General features: G+C 38.6%; 1 protein-coding gene across 8 annotated transcripts in view; it reads right to left on the bottom strand.

The window, feature by feature from the left end:
• The window catches only part of DNM3 (dynamin 3), a 174049-nt gene that overhangs the window by 113594 nt on the left and 47236 nt on the right, over positions 1-13219 (bottom strand). For 7 of the 8 annotated variants that reach the window (XM_039730221.1, XM_039730222.1, XM_039730223.1 and 4 more), the window contains one exon: positions 10797-10910. In XM_039730221.1, the coding sequence (XP_039586155.1) occupies positions 10797-10910 (114 nt within the window). Of the gene's footprint in view, positions 1-5665; positions 5729-10796; positions 10911-13219 lie in introns of all 8 variants that reach the window. The other variant, XM_039730228.1, reaches the window with a different exon arrangement.

The raw sequence follows: 13219 nt of genomic DNA, 5'->3' as shown, positions 1-13219 counted from the left end.
CTTTCAGGAAGTAACTCTAATTACTGTTCAAGTCTCGGCAGCCTGCATGCCGCTGACAGTTCCAAGAAAAAATGAACCTATTTGCCCTTTTCTTGGTCTGAAATGCCAAAATAGAAAAGCACAACTAGAGTCATTAAAAAGAAAGAAAATAAGCACTGGCTTATTACACTAGCTTCCTGAGCAGAATCCTTTTTATAAATTCTGTTTTTCAGCCTTCACAAAAGAGCAAATTCTGCATCTACATTAACTCGCTCTCTGTTGGCTGCAGTGAAACTGTACATCTTGACTTTTTACAGCTTTTCCATACTGGGGCCCACTTCCTGCCCAGTTGAAGAAAAAAATCTGGCCTGAAGATGAAATGACTGCTTAACATTACACTAAAACATCTGGTACCATTTTATACACAGACCCATGTCTGAGAGCAGGCAATTCTAGCGGTCTCACCAGCGGCACAGTGCATACCCAAACCTCCCCAGGGTGACATCATCCCATATATGGACTCTCAGGCCCAGCCCTCCCCCTTTTCCTGGTCCTAAATTCATTGCCAGATCCCCAGTCTGCTGCAAATGTGCCACGTCAAGACTGGAAATCACAGCACTTCAGTGTGTTTCAGTGAGTGCTGCAGAGTGTGAGCGAGAGCCGAGCACAACCCGTGATGCAGGAAGGCAGTTTTTCCCCGAGACTAAAAGAGGATTTAAAATAAATAAATAGACGCGTCCGGAGATCCTGCTCCGTCGCCCCAGTGTTCAGACTACCTGTTCAGGACAATGCTGTTGTACAGTAGTCTGCACATTGGTTAGACTGGGCAAGGGAAAGCAGCGGCGTGGACTATTGGGGACGCAAGTTGCTCTTGCCAAGGAGAAGACACTCATTGCTCCTTTCAGATCTCATATCCAGTATTTTTCTTCACAGGTTTTGCACACTAGGGAATAAGAAACGCTAAGGGACACTGTGAAAAAGGAGGACTGCAGAGTAAAGCGGGGAAGACATTCTGGTAAGGCCTGCTTTGGAAGAACACCTGGCCTATGACCTGGCGAACCTAGGTGACTCCCCTCCCCCCTTCCTCCAGTCATCACTGCAAGAAAGATGGAGCTCTGATGGTGCACTAAAAGCCATGCAAGAAATGAGAGAGGTATATTGCCTAGAGGTACACTGCCTAGAGAAGTGTACAACAGTAAAGCTAAAGTCGGTCATTTCTTTTTTACTAATTTTTTTTAAATTTAAAATAAAGCTTTATTCCCCAACAAACTAAAAAGGTAAATTTAATTTTTTTTTTACTTGAAGCTGTCAGTATAAATATTTAAGAAGTATATTTTTTTTCTTAGGCTTGCTAGAAGTATGTATTCTGAATAGCTCCTGTTGTGATCTATGATCTGAAGATCAATTTTTAAAAAATTATTTTTGCTTAAAGTAATAAAATACTAGAAAAGAATGCATGAATAATATTTTATATTATTGTAAAATATATTATATCACCTCTGGGAAAACTGTACTTAGTTTTTTATATGCATTTGAAAATTCTTTGCAAGTAACTTATGCTAGATGTTTTAATGAAAACTGGGAGGGAAACCATAGAAAAACTGACTACTCCACGCTAGGCTTCTGCCATGTAGAATACAAAATCTTTGACTGTCAGGAAAAATTACCTTCTAAAGTTCAGGATGTGATGGAAAATAAATCACTCAATAAACAAAAGGGAAGAAAGAGCTTTCCAACCCGATACCTGGCTGGATATTGCATGGGAATGATCAGGACCGATTGATTGTTGCCGCTCTCATGTGTACTTTGAATCGTTGATAATTCTTCTACCATTCAAAATGATAAGTTACTTTGTCCTGAATCCCACTGATAAAAATGGAATTTGTAAACCAATGCAGAAGTTTGCTTTGGTGAATTTCCAGCTGTCCTGGTAGGGGAAAAAACCCTCAGGCTGAATGAAATCCCCACGGACAAAATAATACAAAAAGTCTGGGCTGCAATTTGATACCAGCCGAACGCCAGAGTCAGCTCCCCTAAAGTTAACAGTAGTAACAAACTACTGCAACCGGAAAAAAATCCCACCTATATGGTGCTCATTATTGCCAGGAAGGCTTGGAATAGCTGTACTGTAAAAAGAATTAGCATAAATATGCAACCATTAGTATTACAACCAGCCGATTTTGCAGAAGGTGTGCTGTATTTTAGACAGCCTTCATGCTATACTTTCTTTATTTAAAAAAAAAAATCGGTATATTATGCTGGCCTTTTCCACTGCTCCTTTGATAATCAGTAGAGGAGCTTTTGGGAGAGAACTGGTCATGTAGTGTTGGTGTGATGGTGCCTGGAGTGGCTGCCTTAAAGCTTACAAAGGAAGGACTAGCACTGCCATTTCCCTCTGCCTCTCAGCAAAACTTTTCTTTTCATCAAAAAACTCTTTCTTAATGTATATATACACTTGTAAGCTATTCAGCCTCCCTTTTCTTTTGCAAAAGATTATTTTTAGGTTTAACTTAGTGGGGTTTAATCCATTATAGTATGAGTAGATGGAATTTTTGTTCTCATTCTGCTTTAAAGTGGAGTCACAACACACATATAAATGTGGTCATTAAGAGAAAATCTGAAGCAATAGGAAGAAATTAAAGAAATGGAACTAGAGTCAAACTGGCATTAATATTTCTCAATCTTTACGTATAATTGCTGTCTTAGGCATCACAAATCTGAAAAGTTTTATGACTTAGATTTTGCTTCAGCGGTAGAAAACTGTTTCCAAATCTTGTTAAGAAACTCGCTCAGTTTTGCTTTCAAGGGGAATATGATCGTTTGCAAATTTTTTTTCTCTCTAATACTTACTTGCAAAGCTACTTTTTTTTTTTTTTTAATTCTGATCTAGAAATTAAGGAAGGAAATACTGTTATCCAGGGAATAATAGGCTCTCCATGAAAATAGTGTTGCAGATAGCCTGTGTTAACTTTTGCTAAATAAGCAAGGACGATGGAAACATATGGAACGAGTGTTTCTCTTATCTCTAGTCCACTATTTGCATTAATCTTTATTTTAAATGACCTTTCTCAATTTAGGAAGTGATTCCCCTCCCATACACCCATGACTCTTCAAAGTTACATTTTTAGACTGTAAGGCTGAGATCGAGGAGGCCCCCTTGGCATGGGGCTTGGAAAGGAGGCGGGGGGGAAATGCAGAGTGCAAAGCAGCAGATATGGAAAGAAAGGCTGTATTGTTAGCAATGAATAAGGAAGTATATCAACCTCAGCTCAGTAATCAAAACATTTTCAAAGTGAATTAAATGATTCTGCGGTTCTTAAAACACTGCTGGTTTAGTTGAAACAATTTCTAGTTGATCATAGTCACAGAGAAGAGATTTCAATATATAGTTATAAAACAAGATGCTTTATACAGGCATGTCAACAAACACAAACAGGCTGCATATAAATATTTCAAGAGGAAAAAAAAACCAGAAACCAAAATACCACCAAATATTACTTTTTGTAATGAAGAAAAAAAGAAATTAGCAGGACCCAATGCATACTAATCAAGGTGAGAGTTCTCTAAAGCCAGGACGATGCCGATGCTTCAGCCTGTTGTATGAACTAATACATATTACCATAAAATGCATATTGAAGCTAGCAGGAACATTTAAAATAGGTGAGTGTTTCAATACAATAGACTTTCTTTCATCTTTAGGGAGTGTATTTTATTTAAGTGCACTCAAAAAAGAATTAAATAGGGAAAAGGAAGAAAAATTTCAAACCTTTTCTAACTATTCTTTTAATGTTAAAAATAACAGGAAAAGAGAGAGAAGGATGGGGGAAAGTCAGTTATTTACAGAACTAAATATAGATCAAATAAGTATCCAAATGTGAAAAAAATAGTTACTTTAAAGAAAGCCCATGTCATTTGCCATCTTTCTGCCTTGTCATTAAGCTGCATGTTGTCTCCTGTATGAGCATTGCCAGTGCTATTTAGTGCATCTGTATTTTCAGAGCATGAAGACACTGCCACCCGCCCCACGCTCCTTGCCCCCCTTCCTGTACTATCATTGTGCCTCCAGACCACCCAAGTATCATTTCTAGATGGAAAATATTATAACCAAAATAGAAAAATACCTGCATAAAAATTCCAAGCTTCTACATAGAATGCTCATTACAATCTTTCAATCAAAATCTGTTAAGCAGATTGGGAAATGAAAAGCCCTAAACTTCAATGTGTTGGGTTTTTTAAATAATACATTTAAATCAAGAGCATAACTTTACTTTTACTTGTAAAAGGCTTTGCCTCCTGAACTGTACTTTATTTAGGGGAAAAAAAATCTTAATTGAAATACTATTAAGGGTCAGGTCTAAACTCACAAAAAGACAGGAAATGCCAGAGTTAAGAATGAAACTTTCCTGAATTATTCTACTATAGTTCTGTACTGCATTTTACACGGCATTGCAAAGCAGTATCTAAAAATAACAGCCCTCCCTTAAATAAAGGGTCCTGATCACTACTGGAGGGAATACATATCTCAATTCAGTTTCCAATGTACCAATATTTAAAGTCAGGTCCTTAACATAAGTTTCTGTAAATATAATATTGGCAATTACGAGATTTTTTTTTGTTATGAGTATTCTAAAATATTCTCAAGTCCTTTACTGGCTTAGTATGTCAACCAGACACAGCACACAAAAATCTTAAGCCCTTTAAGCAAGTTAACTACAATTTCAAGGAATTTCAGTTTTTAAATAAAAATCAAGTGGAGATATTAATCTAGTCATGTCTAGCAGCACTCAGAGATTTAACTGAAGGGAAGACAAACTTGCCTCTGTCGAACTGTAAAGCTTTTTGCTGATTCTTTGATGAATTTTCCTTGTGTACAGTTATTAGAAAGACGGCACAAAGTTTCCACTTACGATTTTCCTCCCAGCACAACTTCCCTGACAGTTGTTAACTGAAAACCTATTCTAGAAAATCCATACTTCTGCTATTCCAACATTCTGTAGCCAACAATTTTGACTGTACAATTCTTTGTTATTTCAACAAGGATCCATAACACAGAAAGTCAGACCTAATTTTCTTCTAGACTAAAGATTTTTCACTTCTTTAGCAATTAAATGAAGGAGTTAAATCTGATTAAATCTATGAAATAATCAGTGTATTATATCTATTTTAAAAAATACTTGTAATTTTCCACTTCTGTTTTTCTTCAAAATGGTAAAGCAGGCAGGAAAAAATGGCAAATTAAAGCATACTCCTAAAATTTTACTTTTAGCTACAGAAATGTAAACAAGCATTTTATAAAGACAAAGTATTTAATGTATTGGAATTAATTTTTTATCTCTGAATTAGTTAGCCATTTTTTGTGGTTGATTCATTTATTTAAGACATCTTATTCCACCTTGTTAGGTTCAAGGAAAATTTCATTCATATAATTGATAAACTTAACTTGTACAGTAAATTTGTATATTAACTGAAATGCATATTATTCTCTATGGCAAAATTATTACAGACAGAACACCTGAATAATTACATCTTGACTTATTATTAGATTAATATAAAACCTCAGCACTATCCCCACCTTTAATCTCTGGTAATTTATAATCAGTTTTCAGGCTGGATTTAAAATTGTTTGGCTGCTATTCTGAACGGGGTATGTTTGAGAAGGGTTTGAAAACACAACTTTGTTGCTTACCTATGGTGGCACTAGCGAGCAACAGAGATTCAAGAACACCATTACAAACCAGAAACATTTAATCTGTAGAGAAAATGAATACAATTATTCTTTTCCCCCTTTAAGGTTCCAATGGGTTTTATACCTTCTGAAACAATACCCCAGAAACAGTGCAAATGTCACTGCGAAGTTGGATTACAGTCACTGTGTATAGAGACAGTGTATAGAGAGAATTCAGCAAAGCAGCACATCTTGTGATGTGAAATGATGCTATTTGCTTGCATGCTTTTGATCTCTAGAATAGTCTATATTTGACTGAAAAGAACTTACTGAAGTTTTATGAGGTTAAATTATTTTGTTGGAAAGTACAGATTTTGAGACAAAGCAAAATTTAAATATATAAATATATTTGTAAACCAAAATACTAAAAGGAATATAAAATCGATCCAAAATGCCATCAGTTTTCTTTCCAGCACATTCCCTATAAGGGGGTTAATGTGCAAGTTGCAGCCTCCATTTATACAGAAGGATTTTTATTTTTAACATCCCAGATTATTGTACTTATCTGCTCCTAGAAAATATGCACTGTATAAACATATCCTTTATCTTGAACTTCAGTATTTCTGTGCTTCCATGAAGAGTAAAAACATCTGGTTAAATTACTATGTGTGAGTACAATGTGCAGGCAAAACCCTGTACGAATTGCATACAAAATAAACCATGGCTTTGGTTCTTTTTGCTTTCCAAATGTTCAGCGTGAGCAGTCTGTTGAAATTGCATCCCTGATGTGTGTCAGCACAATGATAACTCATGTACCGAGCTTCTTTTCTGAATAAAATCAAGTTCTGTTCTTGTTCTGCAGCTGCCAATGTTTTAAAGTTTAATTCTGTTATGTGTGTTCCCCCCAACAAACGCCCCCCAAAGTGGACTGGCACAAAGTGTTGCACAGCAGCGGCGATGGCTCCAAGGGACTGGCTGGACGGAGTTGTCATGTGTCTGCCTGTCTACACTTGCTGTGCAGAACATCCTCTCACCTGTACAGCAGGCACAGACAGGCAGTCGCATGACAACCCAGCCTGAGGGACAGCCGCCAGTGGGACCCTGCTCTGCCAGCCCAGAGCATCTGCAGCACCAGCTCCAGCCAGGAGTCCTCTGGACCTCAGACGGCCGGTCAGTCACCAAGCCCAGAGTCCAAGCAGCACTGCCTGTCAACTACAATAAAACCCACTGCTGAAATTCGTACTGTGCTTCCTATAGTACTCTTTTCCTAGTTGTTCTCAGGAGCTCACTAACAGTAAGTTGGATTTATCCGCAGCCCTGCGGCACCTCCGTACGTTCCGTGCTCCCGTTTGCTTCCCAGGCACCGCTCAATTCCTGCTGTACAAAACTCCCTGACGTTCCTGCTCGCCACAGAAGCCAAGAGCAGCTGATTGTGTGGCAAGCTCATTCTGCAAACATACACAACATCAGATCTTAGAGGATCTTCTCCCTTTTCCATTTTCTCACCTCCTCCCTTATTTTTGTAAGTTTGCTCTCAAATCTCACATCATTTTACAACTAGAAACAAACTGTGAAATTATAATACAAACTGCATCCATCACTGGATGTTAACAATAATATCGTTTACTATTGAAACAGAATGGAAATATTTTCTTTGGAAACAAGACTACAGGAGATTTTTTTCCCCATCAATGTAAATTTCACATTTTTAGAAATTCTAAGCCTAGAGTCCAGCTTGGCATCTTTGCACAGCAACAATGCCAGTGACATCTCTGGCTGCTTTAGAAAGAATAATAAAATCACATTCTATGACCATGCACTATAACAATGTTACACCACTTTACAAACGGCATCCATATCTTTACAGTAAAGAGGTTTTTTATTCACAAGCTAGAATGACATCCCACATTCCAAAGTCCATTTCATCCTAATGCAGGAGTGGCTAATTCACAAACTTCAGATTTGCAAGTTGACTCTGAAATGAACCTTAGTTAATGCTACTTAACAAAGCAGTAACTACTGAGAAGTAAAATGCTCAGATTTAAATGCTCAGATTTGTATCTGTAGGTGTGCCTTGTAATGCTTCAGCTAGGATTACATGGAATACTCTACAAAATAAATCTCTATTTGTGAGGTCACAGAGCGTGCTGATCTTGTTTACAGCAGCCTCAAAGGCAGTACACAGCACTTCCCTTGCTTGGTCTTTAAGTAGAAAAGCACAAAGTCGTGGTACTGGTCACACAGCAAAGTTACAAACAGAAGCAACTGCCTGCAGGATCAGAAACTAATCCATGTCAGTTCTCCCAGAACCAATACTGTAACTGCTCTGAGCACACTGTTCAAACGTCAACCTGCAAGCCTAAAAATGCATTCTTAGGCACTGAATCCCTCTCATCAGGAGGAAAATCCTGGTCTATGTTTCACAAACAAAACTGTGTGAAGAAAACAATTGTTTCTTTTCTGATACTGACATCATACAGGAAAATCTGAAATCTTTTGCCATAGCAGCTTGCCTCTAAATACATTGCACTGTGGATTTATCACTTATAAAGCTGCACCTCACAAAGGAATTTACATCCTTCTAACGGCACTAGCGAGCCACCACTAGTGATTTTGATCTCAGAGCAAATTCCAGACTAGAAACAGGCTCAGCTTACACTAGAGGGGGTACACAGCCTGGAGGCCCCAGCAGGCACTGGAGCTTTGCAAAGCACATTGTCAGAGCTCTCTGGTACACAGCTGCTGCAGCACTGGCTACAGGCACAGAGGGCACAAACTCCTCAGCATGGCAAGGCAAGCCAGGTGAGAGCTGCCCTGCACCTTCCCCAGCTGCCAGGACAAGGCTCCTGGCCAGTCCGAGCAGGGGCTGGGGGCTCTGAGCTCCCCACGACCTCGCAGGGCACAGCCAGACACACAAACACAGCCATCACTTCTCACATCACCAGACTGCAGCTCACTGGGGGGAAACACCCCCACACAGCCACTCCAGCCAGCAGCTGAGGAGCCTGACTGATTCTTCAGTCTTACTGAGAAGGTCCAGTACAAAAAAAACCCTAAAACACAAAACAAAAAACAAATAAACAAAAACAAAAAAGCCGAAACAAAAAAACAAGCCAAAACAAAAACCAAACAAACACAAAATTAATAACTTTATAAACTCTACTTAAGGAGCATCTTCCTTCACCAGCAGAGCATGGAATAGTACTCTGCTATTATCCTGTGCAATTATCTTCTTACCACTCTAAGAAATTCCTAAGTGATCTCCCATGGCCTGAATTAACTACTGACATTTTCATGACTCTCAAAACATAACTGTTTGGTAATTAAGAGACATTATCTTAAAATATGCATATGGAAATGACACAGTGGCCATTTCTTTCTGAGTACTTTCATGAGCTTCCCAAGTGACTTTCCCCAGCAGATTGTCAAAACTATTTCTTTTTAAAGTTGCACAGCACAAGATGTACCATTAGGATTTTCAGTAATTTTTTTATTTCCCACTAAACAAAAATCAGATTTAAAAAAACAACACCAAAACTACCTAAAAATATTACCACAGCTCATCTTGGATGCACTTCCAACTGCTTGAGATAAAACACACCAGGTGTGTTGGTTTTGTCACATTGCTTGTTTTAGTTACAGTTGCCTGTATCTTACCTAAGAAAGCCAGTTCTAATAACTTCAAAGCAGATCACAGAAAAGAACAGCTTCAAATTTGCAAATTCATAAAGTCACTTTTGCATTTTTTTCAAGTTCTACTTCAGCAATCTGAGAGTAAAATTTCCCCTCTTGACACCTGTCCCTTGGCTCCTCCCCTCTGCCTGACATGCACTGGTTTTCCTGTTATGTTGAATTTGAATCCCTTTAAAACTTAAATAAAAGGGAAAGGGGCAAAATCCTCAAAATTAACCTACTTTTCCCCTCTGCCTTAAGGTGTATCCTGACATGGCTACGGACTGGGGGGAAAAAAACCTCTTCTGAGTAGCACAGTTCCCACCCCAGCAGCATTACTGAAGGAGTTCTACATCCAGGATTTGCAGGACTCTGCCTTATGCACTGCAGGTCCTCTCCCCAGGGTTTCCAGAGATTCCACTGCAGTAAAACACCATGGTAGTTTAAAGAGAGTATGAATTTGCACAGTCCCCATCAACCTGTTTTGTTGAGATCAACCAGTAATTGATTATTACTTAGAAAAAGATGAAAAGGTTGCGTGATGCTTTAGAACTCATTTAGAGTGTGCTTCTTCCATCCACTGAACTGGTTCACCCTAAAAATCAATAATTTCTTACTAAAAACATTTCAATTTTGTTTTTAAAAAGGGGGGGAGGGAACAACACAAATAGGAAATAATAGGGTTTTTTTAAATGTAGCCCTGTTTTTGTACAAATACCAACACAAACCTTAAAAAAAAACTCACAAAGGCTTTACCACAGATCTGACAGCCCACATAATCCTGTTTCAACCTTCAAAATACTGCTGGAGTCATGGATAAAATGTATCATTACACACACTGTTGAAAAAGTCATTAAACAGAACAGACAAGCTTCCCAACAATATATTCAAAGTGAGCAATGTGGATGTCCTTTTCTTTATTTCCACATCGCTCACCTCAGATTTACTGATCACCCAAGAAGGTGCATTTTTTGTCATATCTGAAAATCCACACCAATCAGCTAGAGAGAACTCTGCAGATGGGCTTTTCATCCTCTGGAGAACAGCTGTTTTCATTAAATCAGTTGCTGTAGTTACTTTCAGGAGTAAATTTACCCAGACAGTTTATGATCAACTTGCAGTAGATGTATAAGAGCAACCAAAGGAAGGATAGGAAAACAAGCAGAGTATTTCAAAACATCTGGGATTTTTTCCTTTTTAAAAGAAATGTGTGGAAATCACAGGAAGAGAAGAAAAAAGTAAAACAAACAAAAATACCCGACACCACACCCTGTGTTTGTTATCAGCATTTCAACAGAAGTCTTAGACAGTCAGCATTCTCCATGAATCAAACCAGAAATGTAAAGAAAACAGCTAAAACCTTAAAACAATCTTTCCCTTCAAGTCTACGCAAACTGATTAAATATTTCAAGTTGGTATCAGAACACCGTATTAATACTGGGGTTTTTCCCAATAGAAAAAAAAGTTCTTCATTCCTTACCTCATCATCTTTATACCAGGACAAGCTCTCTGCAGTCAGCACGAACCAGTATTCCTTGGATCCTCCTTTCATGATGCCAATGTTGTTGATGGTGAGCCAGCCTTTCCGGATCACCTATGCAGAGGTGCAGTCAGGTACAAGTTTAGTTCATTACTCACTTGACAGAGTTCTGCTGCAGCATTCATTCTTTTAAATAAAGATTTGCTAAATGAAACACAAACAGGTGCATTTTTTCAGTCTCTGAGAAATTCAAGTGGTTTTGCAGCATTCAAAAAAGAAAAGTAATGAAGTGAGTATTACATTTTCTGAAGGTTGGAGAAAGAGAAGCCAAACTATCAGAATGTTGTACTTATAGCAAGTGTGAGTGTGACAAGGATCAGGTAAGAAGATATTTATTTGTTGTATATGAACACATTCTGAAAGCCCACACAACTTAATCTCTGACTACACTGTTCTGATCTAATTGTTACGGTCATCTCTAAAAGTGGATACTAGAAAAAGCACCTAAATTCTGGTAAAGTGAGTGGCTTCTGACACACACTGGGGATTTTCAGAAGTGGTTGTACGGAGTGGCAAAGGGGAGAGGTCTTCTAAAGTTAAGTTAAAATTAAGGCAGGAAGCTGTAAGAAGTGGCATGTGAGAGACATTTTCTTCTCGCACAATAGAAGAGAAAAAGAAAATACGACCAAAAAAAAACCTTAGGCAGCAATAAAAATCAGGAGGAAAATAGGTAAAGCAAAATTTTATAACATAGATACAAACCAAAGATGAAAGAAGAGATGTGGACATACCTATAAATACTAAGACCAGGAGGCTACACCATGCACAGAGAAAGGGGGACAGCAGAAACCTAAGAGAAATAACTCCCCAGCAGAAGAGTATAACCAAGAAAATTCATTTACACATGAGATGCACATTTTCAATTTTATTGGAACAGCCACTGTTTTCCAATATAAATGAGAAAGCAAACATTCCTTCCTCTCATGCTCTGAACAAGACCACAGAACGCTCCCAATCACAAATGCAAGGAACCTCAGCTCTTCTCTTTCTCCCCACAGCAACACCCTTCACTTGCCAATGGAAAATTGAGACCAAAAAAGTGCTCAGAGAAGCCCTTCAGAACCCTCTCAACAAGCTCCACAGGCACCAACCTGTGTGATCAAACATGAGTTTCCTCCTGTATTTAAAGAAATATATGAGATCAACATTCCTCTCACAGGGCTTACAAGACCAGTAACTCCAATACCAACAGTTCAACAAAGAAGAACATGGCTCATCTCTATTCTTTGCCATCTATAAAAGTTTCAGAACCAGAAATTCACTCCTATTTAGCCTGGATGTTCATGCAAGCTCCTAAAACAAAACAGCTTTGCTTTTGCACAGGGTAAGGGACTGAATTCTCTTTGGTAGCTAAACCAAAGAAGTTGCACCTGAAAAGCAGGAAATTGCATGGAAATGCACATAATCAGAGAGTATCAGTTTCATTTCAAGGAAGATAAATGTGTTTTGCCTTTTACTACCAACCAGGCCAGCAGTACAAGAAAAGTTCTGAAGATCTAAAAACAGGCTACAAGTTTTCAGCCTGCAAGAAAATCTCTAAGAAAGCATTGATTTGGTTCTGGAGCCACAGTAAGGAATGAGAGAACAGGACATGACTCCTGTAAAGAGACTAAAGGGTATGGCACAAGCAGATAAGATGGAATAACCTGTTCCACAAAGATTTCTACAAAGGTGGGTCAGGATTTTTAATATTTGTGGGTTTTGGGGGGAAACCTAAATGGAGAGGGGCACTACTGAGTACAAGCACACATTGATTGCTTGCTTAAGTGCACGTTAAGGGAAACATTGATAAGAACATGATTACCCATCAAATCCTCACTTTATTTTGTGATGTTTATTGCAGTAAGTTTTTAGCAGGAAACAAGTAACATGTATATACAGCCAGTGTACTGGCCTTCAGGCAGCTGCCACAGGACAAGTTGTGGAATCAAACTAATTCTATTTTTTCTTTCTGCACTGAACTATAAAAAAAGCAAAGGGAAAAAGCAACAAAATTAAGGTTCTGCATTCACTTGAACACAGTTCTGCAGCAAGGGGAGTTATATTTGTGCAGCAGACTAAATCCTTCACAGCACATGTGCACGTTTCCATGCTAAAGAAGCTGGGAGAGAGGATGCTGTTGAACCACATCATCTGCAACTGAAAATGCCATGTTGCTCCATGCAAAGCTCATATCCACACACAGCCCAGGCAGCCTGGCCAGCACCTGGTCTGGAGAAAAAGATTCTGGAGAAATATCTCAAGGAAGGTAAAAGATTTGGACACAGATGTCAGTGAAGATAAAGAGGTGGTTTCCAGAAGCAAAGCAGGCAGGAAAACTTAAGCAGCAGGTTCAAGGGGAAGGGGAAGGGGAAGGGGAAGGG

The sequence above is a fragment of the Passer montanus genome, unplaced genomic scaffold (assembly GCF_014805655.1).
Source record: "Passer montanus isolate IOZ18808 unplaced genomic scaffold, ASM1480565v1 scaffold71, whole genome shotgun sequence".
Classification (NCBI taxonomy): Eukaryota; Metazoa; Chordata; class Aves; order Passeriformes; family Passeridae; genus Passer; species Passer montanus.
The sequence above is the reverse complement of the archived record's forward strand: the minus strand, read 5'-3'. Positions and strand labels throughout refer to the sequence as shown.